The 19422-nt window shown below is 39.5% G+C and overlaps 1 protein-coding gene and 1 non-coding gene across 2 annotated transcripts in view; one reads left to right on the forward strand and one right to left on the reverse strand.

Annotated features, from left to right (window-relative positions):
• WDHD1 (WD repeat and HMG-box DNA binding protein 1) overlaps nt 1–19422 on the forward strand; it is a 29163-nt gene that overhangs the window by 7804 nt on the left and 1937 nt on the right. Inside the window, exons 7-24 of the mRNA XM_065748067.1 lie at nt 600–695; nt 2364–2456; nt 3343–3449; nt 5631–5766; nt 6304–6496; nt 6657–6850; nt 7438–7622; nt 8735–8976; nt 9476–9613; nt 9887–10043; nt 11603–11717; nt 12896–13027; nt 13381–13598; nt 14950–15080; nt 16686–16742; nt 17580–17623; nt 17753–17905; nt 18329–18471. Coding sequence (XP_065604139.1) covers nt 600–695; nt 2364–2456; nt 3343–3449; nt 5631–5766; nt 6304–6496; nt 6657–6850; nt 7438–7622; nt 8735–8976; nt 9476–9613; nt 9887–10043; nt 11603–11717; nt 12896–13027; nt 13381–13598; nt 14950–15080; nt 16686–16742; nt 17580–17623; nt 17753–17905; nt 18329–18471 — 2534 coding nt within the window. The remainder of the gene's footprint in view (nt 1–599; nt 696–2363; nt 2457–3342; nt 3450–5630; nt 5767–6303; nt 6497–6656; nt 6851–7437; nt 7623–8734; nt 8977–9475; nt 9614–9886; nt 10044–11602; nt 11718–12895; nt 13028–13380; nt 13599–14949; nt 15081–16685; nt 16743–17579; nt 17624–17752; nt 17906–18328; nt 18472–19422) is intronic.
• On the reverse strand, nt 4447–4518 carry TRNAG-UCC (transfer RNA glycine (anticodon UCC)). Its single transcript has one exon. It is a non-coding gene; the product is annotated as a tRNA-Gly (tRNA).

Raw genomic sequence — 19422 nt, forward strand, 5'->3', positions numbered from 1 at the left:
CAATCTGGATTTGGCAAAAGCAGTTTGGCCAGATTTCTATCTTTGTAACCTAAATATATGAGCTCTTTTGTTCTATACTTCATTAAAGATACTTTTGCTGCAATCCTACTTATAAGTAGTTGCATTGTAATGAAATATTTTCAGGTCTACATAGGCAAAGTATTTCATAAGTTCATAAGTTCATAAGTTCATAAGGTTGGAAAGGACCTATAAGATCATCTAGTCCAACCATCCTCCTATCACTATCTCTACCCAACTACTAAATTAAGTCCTTTAGCACCTCATCTAAACGCTTCTTGAACAGCGCTAGGGATGGTGCCTCAACCACCTCCCTAGGCAGGCCATCCCAGTGCCTGACCACTCTTTCAGAAAAGAAATGCTTCAGAGAAGAAATGCTTTCTTCAGTGTTTTTGGATATAAAAAAAAATGTACCTATTCCTTCAAAAAAATATATTTGTATGAAAGAGATTATTTCAGTTCTAATAACTATACACCTTTTTTTCCTTTTAGCTTTTTCCACACTTGTCCTTTAAGGGTTTTTGAAATACAGTAGATTTTCAGTGAACTGGAGAACTCATTTTTGAGTGTTTTGTTTTCAGACATGCGTGACCAACTGGCTGCTGCTGCAGAAATGTAATGATGTGATAAATGCTAAATCAATATGCAGGCTTGCCTGGCAACCTGGCAGTGGCAAGGTAAGTGACAGATTGTTTTAGCCGCATCTTAATCCTTCATTTCTCTTTGTACAGTAGAACTCAATCTAGGAAAGTCCAAATTCCAGCTCCGGGGAGTGAGGAAAATATTTGGGTTGAAGTTCACTTTTAGGAAAAACAAAAACTTGGAAGTGTTTGCTCGCTTAAGTGCCAGACTGTGTTTGGCAGTAGTCCATCTGTCAGCCCAAAACAATGTTTAAACAGTCACGTTGTGCTGAATAGGAAGGAACATTGTGCATGAGGGAAATGACCTAATTGTTCACAACGGAGCGTCAAAGGAGTTCAGTCTTTCTCTTGGTAAATTTTGTCAGTCAGTAATCTTGCTCTGCAAATGTCACCTCAGTAGTAATGTGTTCCTTACTCAGTGGAAGGTATCCCTGCCCATGGTATGAAGGTTGGAACTGGATGATCTTTAAGATCTTTTCCAATCCAAAATGTTCTACGGCTGTTTTCAGCTGAAGAACAGAGGTAGTGCTGCTGTTGGGTAAAGGTAGTGCTGACAACCATACACACTATATATCCAGTGCATTGTACATGTACTGATGCAAGAGCACTCTGTGCAGATCACATACCACAAAGAGCTGGAAGGAAGAAGTTTGCATAGCTGTGTAGATGTCTCTGTATCATGTTAGCCGGAACACCCCTGCAGCAGTTGGTAACACAGAGGAGTAAGGAGCGGATAGATACAAACCTGTATGAAATGAGGCATGCCACATCATACTTCAAGTGAAGGACAGTGAACTGAGCAAAAGGTGATTGTTTGGGAACAATTGCTTGGTGGCTTTTGTTCTTGCCTGCTGTCTGGAAGGACAATATGCAGGGTCCAAAGAGCGTTTTCCAGTGTTTTCTCAGAGTTCTGACTTGAATGATCTGTTTCCCCAGTTTAGCCTTTTGTGAGCTCTGTCTGTGCATGTCCACTCTAAAATACCTAGCTATTCTGGTGGCATTATGGATGACTCTTCTGTGGAGGACAGGATGTCACTTAAAGTGCAGGTTACTTTGTATGCATGTTGCATAAAAGCACACACTTTAATTTTTGCACAAATTCTTTACACAGACACACCAAACATAGCCAGCTGCCTCATTATAAAGCAGATCATTAGAAATCTCTTTCAAAACAAAACAAAACCAACTAACACACAAATCCTGTGAAGTAAACAGGCAATAACAGCTATGCAGGTTTGCAAAATACAAAATGAACTATTTTAGGAATTAGCTGTTCAAAAAAGATTTATAGAGAAATTGTGGTCTGATAAAAAGAGGTATGGGAAGGAAAGAAAAGGAAGAACATAAGACTTGCGCTCAGAACACTGAAATTTATTTATGCATGTTTCTTAGCTGTTACATAAATAAGAACTTAGAACCTTATGTTGCAGCTGTCATCAGTTTTCTGCCAGAAATAAATGAAGATTAAAATAAAAACAAACATTCTTTGCTGTGTTGCATATGGAAAGCATTAAAGAACCTTGTAATTCAAGATTATTTCAGCATTCTTTACTTTCTTAGTTGGCATTGCTAGGCAAGAGAACTGCTGGATATTTAGGCAGACCTTACTGTAATATTTTCAAATGAAGAAACTATGCTTTTTGGTTGAATGTTTTTCTTGGAAGATAACTTGTTCTAAATTGCCTTCTTGTTTCTTTTTAACAGCTGCTGGCAGTTCCAGTAGATAAAGTGGTTAAACTGTATAGAAGAGAAACCTGGGATAATCCAGTTGATCTATCAGATACTTCCATCACACAGGTAGGTACATAAAACAGCTGCTTACTAATCTTCCTTCTTTGCTAATGCTCTTGTGTTCTTCTGCTAGAAGTTTACCTTCTGCACAGTATTTTTTTCCTTCCTACTTTCATTTCTGATCCTATTACTTCATGTTGGAAACCAAGGTGAGAGATATTAGATGAGTGTCAAACTTGTCTATGTGGCTCTGGTTCTGTTTCCCTGATATTAACCCTCAAGATTTCTAAAGTCAACCAATGAGTCACCAAGTGACACTGGAGAATATCTGTTTTCACAAATTGTTCTAAACATAGCATTTTGGGGAAAATGTTGAGTATTTCATAACAAATTGTCTTTCTGTTATGTAGATTAACTTAATAGTGTTGGCCTTAACTGTGGTATCTGACTTTTGATTTGGTTATATATCTTTAGACTTGATTATATATTTGGAAACCTTTGGGTGAAAGAGAATTACTTTTGTAGTGTAACTGTTAGGGGTATGGAGGCTGTGTTAATTCTTTTCACTGACTTGAAAATGTACTCCAAATGGGATGAGATTAAGATAGAAAATGCAGTCTTGGGTTTTAATTTCTGAAGATGTATTCATTAAGCTATAAAGACAATTATGTTCAGCACTTGAGTTTGCAAAATCTACTGTTTGTGTCTACGTATCTAGTCATGGTTTGACATGTTCTATCATGACAGCATTTAGTGACAGAAGTTAAGTATTCTGACAAGTAAGTGTGCTGTCTTTAAAGAGTGGTTTTGCTGGGAACTTCCTGAAGGCAGTTCTAGTTCAGGAGGCTGGATATGATTTGCTAAGATTTTCTTCTAGAATTTCCATATTATACTTCAGAATATGTGTGCGTTGGTAATACTTTTTCTCCCCATAATTTCTTCTTTCCCTTAGCCCTTGAATGTTGTGGTGTGGTCTCCTTGTGGGCAGTATCTGGCAGCTGGAAGTGTGAATGGGAGTATAGTGGTGTGGAAGGTGGAAGCCCGGGAGTGCATAGAGAGGTACGTAGTGCTGTTCCGTAGTCTCCATCAAGTCCTAGCCCTTGGCTCTACATGGTACCACCCAAAATCATCCTATGTCTGAGTGCATTATTCAAATGCTCCTTGAGCTCCAGCAGCTTGGGGCAGTGCCTGCTGCCTGGGCAGCCTGTCCCATGCCCACCACACTCTGGTGCAGAACCTTGCCCTAGTCTACCCGACTCTCCCCTGTCACGACTCCATGCTGTTCCCTTGGGTCCTGTCGCTGTCACCGGAGAGCAGAGATCCCAGTCCACAGCTCCTCCTAATTTAGTATTATCTACAAACTTAGCTAGATATTTTATAATAAGCAGATAATTTATAAAAACATTTAAGGGATTTACTGTAAGTCTTTGAGCCTACGCCATCAGCCAATTGTTCACCCTTTGTGTTTTGTGCTTGTTTAGCTATATGTTGAACGTGTTGTTCAGAGGGATACAGTGAGAAACAGTATAAAAAGCTGCTAAAATCCAGAAAGATCACATCTGTTGGCTTCCCTTGGTCAATTAGGTGAACTACCTTTTCATGAAGGGAAATTAAGTTTATTAAGCAGAGCTTTTCCCTTTTAAGCTCATATTGGCTCTGGCCAATGACTACATTGTCTTTCAAGTGTTTCTCAATAACTGAGAATAATCTTCTTCATAATTTAACCAGGCACTGAAGTGGGAGCGACAGTCCTGTAATTACCGGGGTCTCCTTTGTCGTTCTTCTTAAAAAGTGGGACACCTGCCAGCTTCCAGTTTTACTGGGACCTCTCCAGATTTCCCAGCCCGTTGAAAAGTAATTGAGAGAGGTCCTGGGTTGACATCAGCCAGCTCTCGGAGGACCCTGGGTTGAATCCTATCGGGACCCATAGGCTTAGTTGCATTAGGTAGAGTAGCGATCCCACACAAATTTGGGGGTGATTGGGGTTTTATTGTTACTGCAGGTCATGGTTATCCCAGCTCGGAGCTCTGATGGTCCCAGAACCCAAAATGCAGATTGCGTTGGCCGGGAATCGAACCCGGGTCAACTGCTTGGAAGGCAGCTATGCTCACCACTATACCACCAACGCTGTGCTGTGCTAACAGTAGCTCCAGGAGACAGCATAATAAGGGCTTAAGCTACAAAAACTCCCATCCATCTGATCTTACAGATGGTCTCTGCAAGCACATCAGGAGAGAGGACAACATAAGCAAGCACAGGTTGGAAGAGTGGTGTCATGGCTGGGTGGTCCTTGCTGTGATGCAGGGCCTCTGCTCAGGTTAGACTTGAGCAAGCGAGCAGGAGGAGGGCTCTTCCCTTATGCAATTTGGGTGTGGCATGCTAATACCTCATTTCATTCAAGGGCTGCCACATCATCCCCATGTTCTGCCAGAAAGCAGCTTCCACTGGTGTCAAACTGTCAAATAGGAAAGTGACCTTGCTTTGTCTTCCCCCACCATACGTAGTGTGCATAGCTTGAAGAGTCTGGAAGCATTTCAAAGGCACTATTTTTTTTATCACATTTTAATCTTCTAATTGATTAAAGAATAGTTTTGATGGGAACAAATCTTCCTCTGGTTGCACACCCTGAGATTGTTGGCAGCAAGATGCAACTAAAGGAGAAATACCGACGTGTCAGTAAGTCAGCTATCCTCAACCTGTAGGCACAAAAAGGACAAACAACTTTATGTTGGTTAGATACAGTGAGGAACAGAAGGGAGGCTTTATCTGTCTGAATATCATGAGTCAGAAACATGATTGTTACTCTAGAACATATGTAAGGCCTTAAAGACATCATGTAAATAATTCAAGGGTGGATTGTTCTGTGAGAATAAAGGGAGGAGAAGATAAAAGAATAAATCATCAGTTTGGTACAAGAGAAAGAGCTGAATGTTCTTGTTATAACTGGATGGTTCTGGAATGTATTGTTTGCTGGGGAATTACTTTGTATTCTGCATGCATCAGGAAGCTGTTGTTTTATGAATGTGATTCTGATTGATTTTATAATTTCCTCTATAGTAAAGGAAGATCTGTGTTTTTTAGGGTAGCTATTTAATCCAAAGTTAACTTCTTAATTATTTTATTGTCTGTGTATGTATGTTTATGCTATTTTCATCAGTATTACCACCGCTTACAATAACTTGAGGGTGTTTCTGCCCTGAGAGGCTTAATAGGGATAGCAAATTTTCATGTTCTTTTTAGGATGAAGCATGAGAAAAATTATTCAATTTGTGGACTGGCGTGGCATCCCAAATATGAGCAAATAGCTTATACAGATACTGAAGGAAATCTGGGATTGTGGGAAGATATCGGCTATGGAAAGAAACCAAACGACAAGGTGATTGGCACCAATTATTTCTTAAATTAAAGGGGTAGTTTAAGTCATCGAATTGCATGAAGCGTTCTTTACTGGGTGTTGAAAGCTCCCTCTTGTGCATTAATTCCTTCCTTGAATTCTGTATTCAAAAGATGATTTAATCATAGAATTACAGAATGGTTTGGGTTGGAAGGGATCAGATTGACTGGTTCCAACCCCTGCCATGGGCAGAGACACTTCCCATCAGCTCAGGCTGCCCAGAGCCCCATCCAGCAAGGCCTTGAGCACCTCCAGAGATGGGGTACCCACAGCTCTGGGCAGCCTGTGCCAGGACCTTGTCACCCTCATAGTTAAGAATTCTTTCCTAATGTCTATCTAAATCTACCTTCTGTTAGTTTAAAACCATTACCCCCTGTTCTGTCACCGCAGTCTCTTGACAGAATCACTCTCCAGCTTTTCTATAGGCCTCTGTAAGATATTGGAAGGATTTAGAATTGTTAATAATAAAAATAGTTAATAATTATGAGTTGATAATTATAATTGATAACGTGGTTTTAGGTTGCCAGTACTGTTACAAAAGGCTATGAAGATCTCTTTGATGGAGATGATGATGACTATTTGAATGGAGATATGATTGAACCACAGTCCTCCCCAAATGCTGGAGCTAATGAAGATCATGGTGATGATGATGACCTTATGCCTACGTCAGGCCATCCAACACGGGCAATAATTGATGATGATAACTCATTAGGTACAGAATAAACTAATTTTCCAGAGCTCCATAGTGCTGTTCTCGAGGCAGTTTCTCAGCATCCTTTCTTGGCATCATCTATTTACACACATTCTGTATTATTTTTCCTGACAAGTCTTCACTGTTTTAAAATATATACATATGTGTTTTAAACTTTTAGATATTGGAATGATAAAAGCTAATTCCAATCTACTTGAAAAGGAGGAGGATGATGTTGATGATCTGATTGGTGGCTTTCCAGCTTTGCCAACATCATCTACGCAGCAGCCTTTCTATGATGGGCCAAGGCCAACTCCCAGGCAAAAACCATTCCAGTCTGGCTCCACTCCTGTACATCTCATGCATCGGTTCATGGTAAATCTTGCTTCTGTGTGATTATGTGGATGTAGCTGCTTTGTTAATATTGTCTTGGTTTTGCTTGATCTTGATCTAATCTTCCCCAGATCCACATTTTGTGGGTTGTGGTTTTGTTCTTTTTTCTTTTTTTTTTTAAATGCTTCACAGCGTGAGGCTAACTAGTAAAAAGCAGGCTTTGTGTTAATGCGGACTGCGTAATTTTATGCCTTACGTTTTGGTTACTCTTGATGTAGAAGTAAATATTTGGCTTTAAGGCATCAATACAGTTTGTACCTGTCTATGGAAGTCCAACAGATCTGTTATGAACTTCCTTTTTAGTCAGAGTGTATTTTAGATATTGTGGGTATTTTTGTGTCTTTAAGACTTGTGCATTCATTATTCATTATTTCTTTATAACTGCAAGTTGTTAACGTTTTATTTTGTAAGGAGAATTATGGCCAAGCAATGAGAGCAAAACTATTTCTTTAGAAAGTACAAGTCCTGGCTGTGTAACTCGTCAGCCTTCCCACCTGGTATTAGTTATGTTAGTAAGCTGTTTGAGGGCAGTCAGTGTGATGGATGATTTTAGTATTTCTTTTTAATAGGTTTGGAATTCCGTTGGTATCATTCGCTGTTACAACGATGAGCAAGACAATGCTATTGATATAGAATTTCATGATACCTCCATACATCATGCCACACACCTGCCTAACTCCCTGAATCACACAATGGCTGACCTCTCTACTGAAGCTATTTTGCTAGCCTGTGAGAGTACAGAGGAACTCACAAGGTAAGCCGTGGCTTTGCTCTTTCAAACTTGTGGTGTAGAATTACACTTAGCATGTTTTATACATCTCAGCTTTTGTCAGTTTATTTGAGATTTTTGGCTTTGATCTTGTGCTTTTATTTATGGAGCTTGCTTTTGAGGAGGATTTTTCGCCTCCACCCATGTGCAATCTTCAAGACATTTAAAGATGTATTTTGTTTCCTGTGGATTTTCTTTAAATGCTTTTTTTCCCCAAAAATATATACTAGAAAGTGCATGCATTGCTAGCTCAAAGGAAATTGTAAATGTGAACAATAGTCTTTCAGTCTGCTCAGATCAATGATAAATTGTGAGGTCTGTGCTATTTCTTTTCATACCGTTGCTAAGGAAAGATGTTTGGAGATACCCACAGTCTTACAAGAAGAATTATAATGTGAAGAGTTTAAGAGCATTTAAGAGCAGTAGCAACACTATTGCTGGTTTTCTTTTTTTTTGTTTGTTTGTAGAAGTATCTTGAAGGAAGAACTTTTTGCACATGTGACAAGCTGAAAAGCAGTCTTTGCCTTTGAGAGCATTATTTATATGTACTGATTATCTGACTTGGAAAAATTATATTTTTATTCCAAAATGAGGTGGACATGCGGGTTACCTCTCAAAAGCACTGGTGTCTGTGAATTGGTTACAGTTATTTAGATGGCAGAACCAAAGTTTTCAATCTTTTTTTTTCTTCTGAAAGATAGTATAGTTTGACAGATGTGTGATAAAGGCTTGTAGTCTGGAGTACTGAACACCTTTAGTTCTCGTTAAGGCTGATTAGGCAAAACATTTGTCTATTTCCATCTAAAAATCTCCTCTCAAACCTCTAAAGTGTCTCTGCTTCATGCTTCAGAGGCTCTAAATCTACAGTGCTATAGTTCAAGTTGGCTTTTCAGTTTTTGAATAATAAGAGCAGGGCTTTGCAAATGTCCCCTTGTAATCTGTAGGATGATGTTGTTCCTTTCCATGACAGTCACACATTCCAGATCTCTGACAGAAACATAGTATGTTGGTGCAGTTGAAGTGCATGGTATATTTTCATATAGATACATATTTTTCTTCTTGAAATACTTACCTGTTGTTGTTTGTCTCTCTTTCAGCAAGCTCCACTGCATTTATTTTAGTTCTTGGGATGCAAACAAGGAGTGGACAGTAGATATGCCGAAGGATGAAGATATTGAAGCTGTCTGTCTAGGTCAGGGCTGGGCTGCTTGTGCCACTAGTGCCTTGCTGGTTCGAGTGTTTACAGTTGGAGGAGTTCAGAAAGAGATATTCTGTCTCCCAGGTCCGGTGGTGTCTATGGCAGGACATGGAGAGCAGTTGATGATTATTTATCACAGAGGTATTTTTCCCTTCTATCCTTTTTTTTAATCTTTTCGAACTGAGTTGATGTTTTCATTCCTTTTCTGTTACTGGGTTCAAATATTCAAATGCTGTATTTGTGTAGAGTCATTATCAGAAGTATTTTACTTTTCCCTTTTGTCTTCTCAGTGACAGTTATACTGTCACAACCTGTAAGTCTTAAGCATCTGACAGTAAAGCGTATGTTTTATATTGGAATACCTCTATTAGCTTGTGGGAAAGAGATAATTTTATAACAGTAGCATAAATAGATTAAACCGAAGTTTCAGCCTCACCATGATTAATTACTCGATGAAATCCAGGAACTAGTCGTTATGCATACTTTATGTGTCTGAAATGACAAGTAGTCTCTTGTCTGGTAGCTTATTCGTAAATAACACTGCCTTAGACATAGCTTTTGATTCAAAAGTTAACCTAAATTTAGCCAAGAGACAAGACCATTTGCTTTCTGACATAGTCTTTGAACAACTTCTTCCTAGGTACTGGATTTGGGGGAGACCAGTGCCTTGGAGTACAGCTGATGGAGCTAGGAAAGAAGAAGAAACAAGTTTTGCATGGAGACCCTCTTTCACTTACAAAGAAGTCCTATTTGGTGTGGGTTGGATTCTCAGCAGAAGGTATGTAATTAAATTAAGTACAAATAAAGCTAATAAAATAAAATAAATTGAAGTCCTGAACTGGAATCAGTTCCCTGGCAGTAGCATTGGCTGTCAGTAGGTGGCGCTTCTTTCTTAGGAAAGCTGTTTCCCAGCTCGGTTGTGCTGTTCTGGTGAGAGGATATTGAATTCGTGGTATGTAAAACGTCATTTCCCAGCAGTATCCACCAGTTCAAACTCAGCCACATCATAATTAGTTGCCTGTCAGAGTAATGGTCTGCATTGTATCCTCAGGTACCCCGTGTTACGTGGATTCTGAGGGAATTGTGAGGATGTTGAACCGAGGGCTTGGAAACACTTGGATTCCAGTGTGTAACACACGAGAGCATTGCAAAGGAAAATCTGATCATTACTGGGTCGTTGGCATCCATGAAAACCCCCAGCAGCTCAGGTCAGATATGCCACAAGGGAAATGCTCTGTTTGTCGTGCTCTTAATTTATAGAACACCTCCCAGTAAGAGAAACTGGAAATAAATTTTGCTAAAGCAGGTAGTTTTAGTAAACACACAGTGGTGTAATCCGGCATGGATGTTTCGTTACTAAGTTTGTTTTGAGTAAAGTCTTAGTTTTATAACGTGTAACAAACTAATATTAGCTTCTTGCCTTGGCTGGCAGGCACGTGTACTTTGTTATGAAATCACATGTCTCTGATGCAGGCAGATTTGTAAGACTGCACTTTGCTTATGGTTGCTCTTAGGATTCTGCTTCTGCTGTTGATATATTTTTTTAATTTCTGATTTTTTAGCTGTTTTTCCCTTTTGTCCCTTTGAGAACACTCAAATCCTGTATCTAATCTACATCATTAGGCACGGATAAATAAAAACAATCTGGTATTATGTTAATATTTAAACTATGGCAACGAAGAAAGGTTTTGGGAAAGGGCAGATGTGCTCAAATAATTATTTAGCTGAGAGTGAGCCATTTAAAATGTGAGTTGTGATTTCTGAACAACTTTATTCCCCTTAATTGTAGCAAGCATCGGAGACAGTTGCTAATCTTTGTGTGTAGTCTTATTCAGTGATATATGCACTTTTCCCACTGGATCAGAATCTTATCAACTTAGATGTTATTGAAATTTAGGCTGTCTCACTTTGCTGGTTATGCACTTCACCAGGACACATTGTATTGGTGGGATGGTCAGCTGCAAGTCAGTCATTTTGAGTTTTTTTCCTTCTGCTCCAAGAAAGATGGTGCTGACCTCTGAATTGCAAGGGACATTTTATTCAAAGCCACCAGCATATTGAAGATAACCCTCCCCCCTCCTTACTGTAGGAACAACACATGCTGTAATCAACATGGATGGCCAGAGCACTAACGCTTCCTGTTCTTTTTTTCTCCTAGTGTTTGAAACACTAGCTCAGAGCTATGAAACCTGACATTTTTGTCAATGCTTGTTGGTGCTGCTGGAAAAACAGCTCTTCTCCAATCAATGTTTTGTTAAGTGATTGTTACCAGAGTACTAGTTTAATGAAACATTAAGACTACGTTGTTAGGATATGTGTATCTGCATCCCCTCCCTTTTTTTCCCCGTCTGTGTGTCTATATACATCACTGCTAAGTCCAAAGCTTCTGTCACAATAAGTGGTCAATGTGCCTGCTGTTTTTCCTTTGCCTTTTGTTGTTAGGTAGATTCTCCATTTAATAAACTGCATTTACGTTTTGTAATTGCTGTCAAATTGTGTGTTGTGTGAGATAGAGATCTGTGTCTGTTCCGTGCCATACGTGGAGTTTCTGATGTAAACAAGAGCATCGTGAGCCTTGCTGCTTTCAAAATAATTTCTTAGTTGCAGTGTAAAAATAACCCGTTATAATGCAATCTTACATCTTGCTATATTTAAGTCAGTAATTTAATTACTACTTTTTAAAGAGCAAATCCTCTTAAAGTATCTTGCTTCTTAGGAGACGTGGTTTAGATGGTGATTGCATCTGCTTTTTGTTTCCCATGCACAGGTGTATTCCTTGCAAAGGAGCCCGATTCCCTCCGACACTTCCACGTCCTGCAGTGGCAGTATTATCTTTTACACTCCCTTACTGCCAAATTGCAACAGAAAAGGGACAGATGGAGGTATGGAATGATGTTGAGACCACAACTGATAGTCTTAGACATCCTCATAGTAGGGATTACATAAGCTTTCTATTAATCATCTGCAAGGAAGAGAGCGGTACAAACTCTGCGTAAGGCACCTGGCTAAGGAGGTTATCTGAGTTCAGGCTTTTGTGTGTCTTTTTCCATTTGTTTTGCCTTACAGTTGGTTCTAGAAGAATACATAATGAAGCTGTTGACACAAGGTTTGTATTTACAAATAATCTCATTCTGATGTTCACCAATCAAGGTGAACATCTGGAAAAGTAGATCAGTTATCCACTTTTTAATTTAAGTATTGTGATGTTGAGGGGTTCAGCTGGAGTGCACAGAATACAAATGAGCATAAAATTCTAGCTTGAAGCTTGGAGACTGTAGTGCTGTTGGCAACTCATTCTCATTGATACAAGTGTGAAGAGTTTCAATAATAGGTACCTGGCTTTTATGAACTCGTGTTCTTTCATTTCAAAGATTTATTTATTAATTTATTCTCTGTTTTATGGACTGTGGTGGTTAGCTTGTTTTGTTTTGTTTTTCCTGTCCTTTTCAAATAATAAAAGGGAAACTTCAGGAACTGTCAATTTAGCCTGAAGGAACATGTACTTCAGTGTATGTTGTGCTTATAAAGAAACAGACGATTCCTAACAGATCTGATGAGAACTTTGTGGCTTTGAGTGAGTTATTTTTCCACAGAGCTAGGCTGGTGGAATAACCATAGCAGTATTTCACTGGAAAACATCAGTTATATTTTCTTTTCTGCTGTCTCACAGATGAATATTACTCCTACAGTTGCAGTGTTACTGTGGAATACTTCCAGTTTGCTGTGGGACAGAGATTAGGAAAAAATAATCCATTTGTTCTAGAATTGCCTATGCAGGTAGCAAAGTGATGAATGTCCTACTGAAAGCCTGTGGTGCACATGGAATTTAGAATACATGGAGTCTGTTCAGTTCGGTTTGTAGATGGATGTTAGTGTGGTCTGTTTATCCTCACTAGACTCTGGAGTTAAGGGAGAGTTGCCTACCTCTCAGCATTGTTCTAAAATGAAGATTTAAGAATGAATGGTACAACCATTTGCAAGCTGTTAGGCACTGAGCTAAGAGTTTCCTTATTTATGCCCTGCCTGACCTCCAGCATGTCTCTCTCTCTCCCATTTTCAGGAGCAATACTGGCGTTCAGTTGTGTTTCACAACTATGTGGATTACTTATCAAAAAATGGCTATGAGCTTGATGAAAATGCTAAAAGTCAGCCAGTGAAGGAGCAGCAAGAACTTCTGATGAAATTGTTTGCTGTAAGTACAAGTAAATCAAAAATAAAAATAACCCCTGAAACTTTGACTAGATGGCATTTGATTGAAATTCAGATGTGACTCCTCTGAGTGAAAATTTGCCTCATCCAGTGAGCTCCCCAAATGCAGTGGATGGCAGTTCATGTTGTTATTGCTTATCAAAGGGAAGAAAGAAGGAGGGCACCTTAACCAAGAATTACAAAAAAACCCACCCAACCCTCGAAAAGAAGATTCATAATTCTTGATGATTTGTCTCTATTCACTAGGTACACAAAACCTCATCACGTTCTGGTCCTGTAGCCTTCAGAGAGCTGTGTAGCTGAAGGCTGTAGCTCTCAAGACTTTTCTCCTTTCAGCTTTCCTGTAAGCTGGAGCGTGAGTCCCGGTGTGTGGAACTTGCTGACCTCATGACACAAAACGTTGTGAATTTGGCCATCAAGTATGCGTCCCGCTCTCGAAGACTGAATTTAGCTCAGCGACTCAGTGAGATGGCTGTGGAAAAAGCAAGTGAATTGGCAACAGCACTGGAAGATGAAGAGGAGGAGGAGGATTTCCGAACTCACTTGAATGCTGGGTAATGCAAATCGCTGGGATTAAAAACCTGGGAATGTTTTTACTGATTTATGAACATTTTTAGCCCAGTTGATCCACTTTTGCTGTTCTGGGCCTTAATTTGCAATGTATTTATTTGAAGTACCAGTTTCTGCCACTCATAAACTGTATGTACAAAGATGGTATGCTCTTGCTGACATCTTATGAGGACTCTGATTAGAAACTAGCCCCAGAATACTAATGCAGGGTGGAACATCTCCACTGCTTGCTTACTGTTTGTGTGCCGTGGTTTCAGAGGCAAAGTGGGCCTGATTCTAAGTTGCTCTGGTTATTTTTCATTTTATTATTATTTTTTCTAAGCTTTTGTTGTTTTGATTGTTTGTCTCCAACCTGTTTTTTTCCCTTTGCCTCTTCACCACTATTCCATCCACACCCATCTTAAAGCTCTTTTACTTCCCTCCAGCCCCCCTCTTCTTTCAGTACGCTACCTCAGTGTATCCCACTTTGTCTTACTCACTTTTAATCCCAGCTCTTCAAAATGAATGAAAGATCACAGGTTTACTGTGCATTCTTTTCTTTGTATCTCTGCTGTCTACCTTTCCTCCTGTACCTACATCTGTTTTGTCTGTAGGCAAAAGATGTCTCTTTTCTTCTCAGTGTTTAGCGTTGTTGTTTTGAGTTTGTTTTGAACTGTGGAGACGTACAGAAGAGCTGTGTGTTCTTGCTTGGCATCTGGGTGGTGCAGCTGTAAGGAAGCAAGTAGCTAACCACCAGTCTGATAACCCAGAAAAATGTCATAATGTTTTATCAGAAGCAATGCCCTCCCATAGCAATTCTCTGTATGAAGTTTGTAACTTTTTTTTAAGCAAGAGGAAGCGATAAGCAGGGGGACTTATCTATAGCCTTTCCCTTTTCTCCTGTGTGAAACTGCATTTTTAAAACTCCTTGCCAAATGGTCTGCCCCCTTCTGGATCATGAATGGGAGTTGCTATCCCAGGTCTGCAACTTCAGCCACTCTGAGGGCTAAAAAACATCACAAACACTGGATCGTCCGTAGCACCTGATCAATTTAATGCTGACATTCTAATTAAAAGAAATGAACCTTTTGTTTACGTGTACACGCGTTTTAGTGTGCTCTGTCTCAGAGCTACATGAGTACCACTGCAAGTGCTTCAAGCTGAAGTGGTTAATGAAAGTTTATCTTTAGTAATTGTTGCATTGTAATCAGTGGTGTAATGCAAGCAGTGCCAAACGTTATTCATCTTATTTCCTAAATTAGTTAAGTACGTTAGCCTTCCTTCGCTTCAGTTTTCTGTCTGGATGTGGTGAAGTTCCAGGCACCATTTCCTTTCTGACGAATTCCTTCCGTTTAGTTACAGCACGTCTGCCACAGAGTGGGGCCAGCTGCCAGGCAGGAGTGCTCGGCAGGACCAAGAGATGGGAGAGGCCGAGGAAACTGATGGGTGTGAGGAAGCAGAAGGAACACCTGAAGTGCCGAAACAGAGTAAGGGAAATATGTTCTCTGAGGAGGGTGGAAGTTACAGAATCATTTGAGTTGGAAGGGACCCTTAAAGGCCATCTGGTCCAGCCCTGCTGCCATGAGCAGGAGCACCTCGATCAGAACCCTGCCCAGCCTGACCTTGGATGTCTACAGGAGCAGGGCATCAGCCACCTGTCTGGGAAACCTGTGCCAGTGCTTCACTACCCTTACCGTAAAAACCTTCTTTTAATATCCAGTATAAATCTCCCCTTTTAGCTGGAAACCATTTCCCCTTGTCTTATCAAGACATCTTATCTAGATGTGTTTTTCACAGACTTGATAAGGAATTCTGGAAATTCCCTGATAACTTTTAGTTTGGATAACTCAGCAGTACATAGCACCAAGCAAACAATGGGGTTTCCTCTATGATTTTGATTTTTTTGGCATAAAATTTAGGCAAGACAGACACACGACCTGACAAAAGGGTGAGGTTCAATTTAGGAGACGTTTACTTAAATAGAAATTAATCACATTTCTTTCACTGAGTTTTGAAAGTTTGCAACTGTAGCAGGGGTTGTGTTTCCTGCTGGCTAGTTACAACAGGCATGGTGTTTTCTAATCTATCTTGACTTTGACACATGAAAAAAATATGCAGCAAGTCTAACAGGGTGACTTCTGCTCATGAGCTTCCTGTAACCAGGGCGCCCTGCATGACAGAGCCCAGGATGAGCCTGCAATCCCTGCAGAATAACAGAATGAGTGTATTTCTTCTGCACTGTCACAGCTCACTCCTGCTTTGTCCATAACTGTTTAAAGGGATCCCCGTGGAGGCTTTTTGTTGTCTGACACTGTTTCTAATGTACTGGGTCACTCTGTGAAGCTATTATTTGATTTCAGTTCAAGTCTTGCAGGAGATGAACCGATGGACAATCAGTTCACTGGGTATTCCCTCTTCAGCATTTGAGCTTTTACTTATAAAAGAGTTGTCAGGCAATCTGCAGTGTTCTGATGTTCCTGTCATTACCATGGGCAAACTGTATTTTTCCCCTTTGTTTCCATTCACCTCCTCATCTTCCCCATCCTTCTGTATGTTTCTATGTACTGCAGGTGTTCATTTAGGGGCTTAGTGGTGATCTAGAGGAGAAAAGCAAAATGAGCTTAGTGATTATTCTTGTTTTACTTGGTCTTTAATATATGTTAGCTTCTTACCTCCAAAAAATGAGGCAAAAGATGGATGGATGGATGGATGGAGAGATAGCTTTACCTATAAAACAGAACTATCGCTTTCTGTATTACTCTATTTATTTATATTTACTTTTTACAGCATTGGCATATTCTATAGTTGTCTAGCTCTTATTGTTAGGTATTTATTTGAAAATCTTCTTCTCTCTTTCAGACATGACTAGTTTTTTTAATTAAAAAAATAGGTTTAAGAAGTAAGTATACAACTCTTAAGATAAAACCAGATAAAGATAGATGGCTTTGTAAAAGACTGTAAAAGCACAGTCTGGAAATGAATAGGCATACTTTAAGACACAGAATGGTTTCCTATGGCTTGCTTGTGTGTTTAGGGTTTTGTTTTTAACTAGTTATGTTTGCTACATTTTACTCTACCTTTTTGTTCCAAAGGGCCAAATCCTTTCTCCAAAGCAGTCTCTTCAGCAGAGGTGATTACTCCTAAGTCTGGTGAGTAAATCTCCATTTATTCTAGTTTAAGAACTTTGCTATACTTCACCACATCTATTCCTGTTTTTATTTTCTGTCCTCCCCCTGCTACTAAAATACAGTGCCTAACATTGCTGTCAAGGAGTAACTTATGCTGATTGTTATGTTCACCTTTTTAAGTGGTTCCTTATTCCTGTTGATGCCATCTTCACCTAATGATGCTCTTTAACACTATGCTGGTAACCTTGCTTGTGCCACGTGCTGAGTAAGTTGTCTGCCTGGCTGTGTCCTGAAGGTGTTCTCTGGGACAAAAATCAATTGATTTGTCTTCATAATCGCAGATGCATTCTCTGGTTGCACTTACAGGGCAGAGTTAGCATCATTGCCATAGGACTGTGATTTAATGGGCAGGGCAGAATCCAATCTCTTATTCTTCCTTGTGTCTTCCCTCCTGCCATCCTCTAGCAAGATCAATAGGAATGGGAACAGATTTGGAAATGGAGCAAATAATGGGTATTCCTATGGGTTTGTAGTTGTAGGTCCAGCATGGCTTTTCTGATGACTAATAGTGGCTGCGGATGTGTAGTATAACCTTCATGCTGTTAACAAAGTGCATTTCCTTTTATCCAAATGCTTTCAAGCCTGAAGGGAACTTCTTTTCTGTGGTGTGGGATAGTGGATGCCTCTGATCTAGACATCATCTTTAAGTTTCAACTAACAGAGGCTAAAACATGAAAAATGAATTTTAGCCACGTTTGTTGCAAATGAAGCTAATGCTCTTTCATCTACTTGTCTACAATGCGTGTGTTGGGTGCACACAAATTTTTACATATTTATTTTTTCTTTCCTATTGAATAGCTGTAATTGCATCAAGCAGCCAGGGACGAGTGAATCCCTTCAAGGTAAGAATTTTGAAGCCGGTTTGGTTGTGGTGTTCTGAAAATCACAGCAGATTATTACATCTAATGTCACAGTACGACAGCTTGGAAGGACATACAGTGAAGAAAGTGTCTGTTTATTTGTTTTGCTAGGTGTCATCTAACAAAAAGGACCCGCTAGTCCCCTCAACAAATGTTCTAGACACTATGAGCAAATACTCAAAGAAAATTTCAAGCAGTCGAGCTGCAAACAAAGAGAGTCCTCCAGTTATAAAGCCTCTGATTCCCAAGCCAAAGTCCAAGCAGGTAACACTTCTGGTCTTTTCATGTTGTTTCACTGAGCAAAGAAGAGTCAGTTGAACTTCACCAGTTTTTATCAAGTGTGAAACCTGCTGTTTTAGTAAATCATTGTAGATGGCAGTGTTAAGTGTACTGCAGAAATGTAAGCAGACACAGAACAGCCAAATAAATTTTAGCTTCATTTGTAGAAATTGCATCCTGCAGTGAATTGTGTGCTTTTGTTTTAAATAATGGTAAGTAAACGTCTGCTGTGCTGAGGCTGAGTGGTGTATGTTAAATTTTTGGGTTAGTTGTTCCATTCATGCAAATGATTCCTACATCTTCAGGAAAAGGCTTGCTTTTTGTTAGGCTCTATGGTGTGTGTTGGTTGAAGTTGACCCTGCTGCATTTTTTCATTCCCTTTTTTGATTTTTTTTTTTAATTCACCAGCTTCTCCAGGCTTCGGCAGCATCCTTCTTCCAGGTTCGTACACCCAGCTCCAGTGAAAAAAGAGTGGGAGAAAGAGAAGAAAAAGTGGGAAATGAGCCCTCTGAGGTCCAAGTCTCTGCACAGGACAGCACTGAAAACAAAAGGTGAGCCAACACTTGCTGCTCAGTGCCATAGTTTGATTTTGATAGAACAGCAAGTCCAAAAACTATTTGTTTCTGAAGGTGCTGGGCTAGCCAAGGTGGCTTAAGATTGAAGTGTTAGCTCACAAGTTGTCACATTTGTGAGTTTTCTTCAGAAGAACAGCAAACTGGTGCTTATATTGTAGCAGTTTGATAACATACTTATTACATTCACAGTGAAGGAGCAGAGGAAGTTTCTGTTTATTAAATCTTTCCAGTTATGCATGGCACCATTATTCAAAGTGAAAGTTCTGCGTCAGCCTGAAACAAATTTGTAGAATGTGTGGATGAATAATAAACAAACAATGAGTAATGCACTTAGTTTCAGGGCTGTAAGCAACAACTTTTGCCTTAATAATATTTGAATCTGATAATGACCTTGGAATGATAAGCCATTCTGCTGTACTATTTCCAAACATAGGGGAAGCTTGAAGTTAAAACATGTCTAAGCAGTCTCAAAGATCCGAAAGCTAAATGTTATATGTGGAAGTGTAACTGGTTAATTTTCATATGGGTGCTATTGGTTTGCTTTGTGTTGTGGCTTTTTGTTGCTGTTGTGTTTTCCAACTTTATTTATATACTTTTTAAGGAAAAATATAAAGCAAAATGCTGACATCACTTAAGCAGTATATCTCTTTCTAGTTGACACTCTGAATGCATGTTATTCCTCTGGAGCAGATGTATTTTACACAATCCCAGTCCTCATGAAACTTCTGTTATTATAATGACTTTTTATTTAGACTTCATTTAACTGAGGAAGTCGAACATAATCTTTATTCATTTGAACTAGTATTCTTTTCATTAGCCTTAACAGATAAGGTTCTAAAGCATGTGACAAAGAGAACTGTGAAAAGGATTAGCTGAAACATGCTAATATGTGCTCTATTCTTAGGCTGACGAGACCTTGTCAGAAAG

Source organism: Cyrtonyx montezumae, unplaced genomic scaffold (genome assembly GCF_038088225.1).
Source record: "Cyrtonyx montezumae isolate F1298 unplaced genomic scaffold, pur_monq_1.0 scaffold_10, whole genome shotgun sequence".
NCBI lineage: Eukaryota > Metazoa > Chordata > Aves > Galliformes > Odontophoridae > Cyrtonyx > Cyrtonyx montezumae.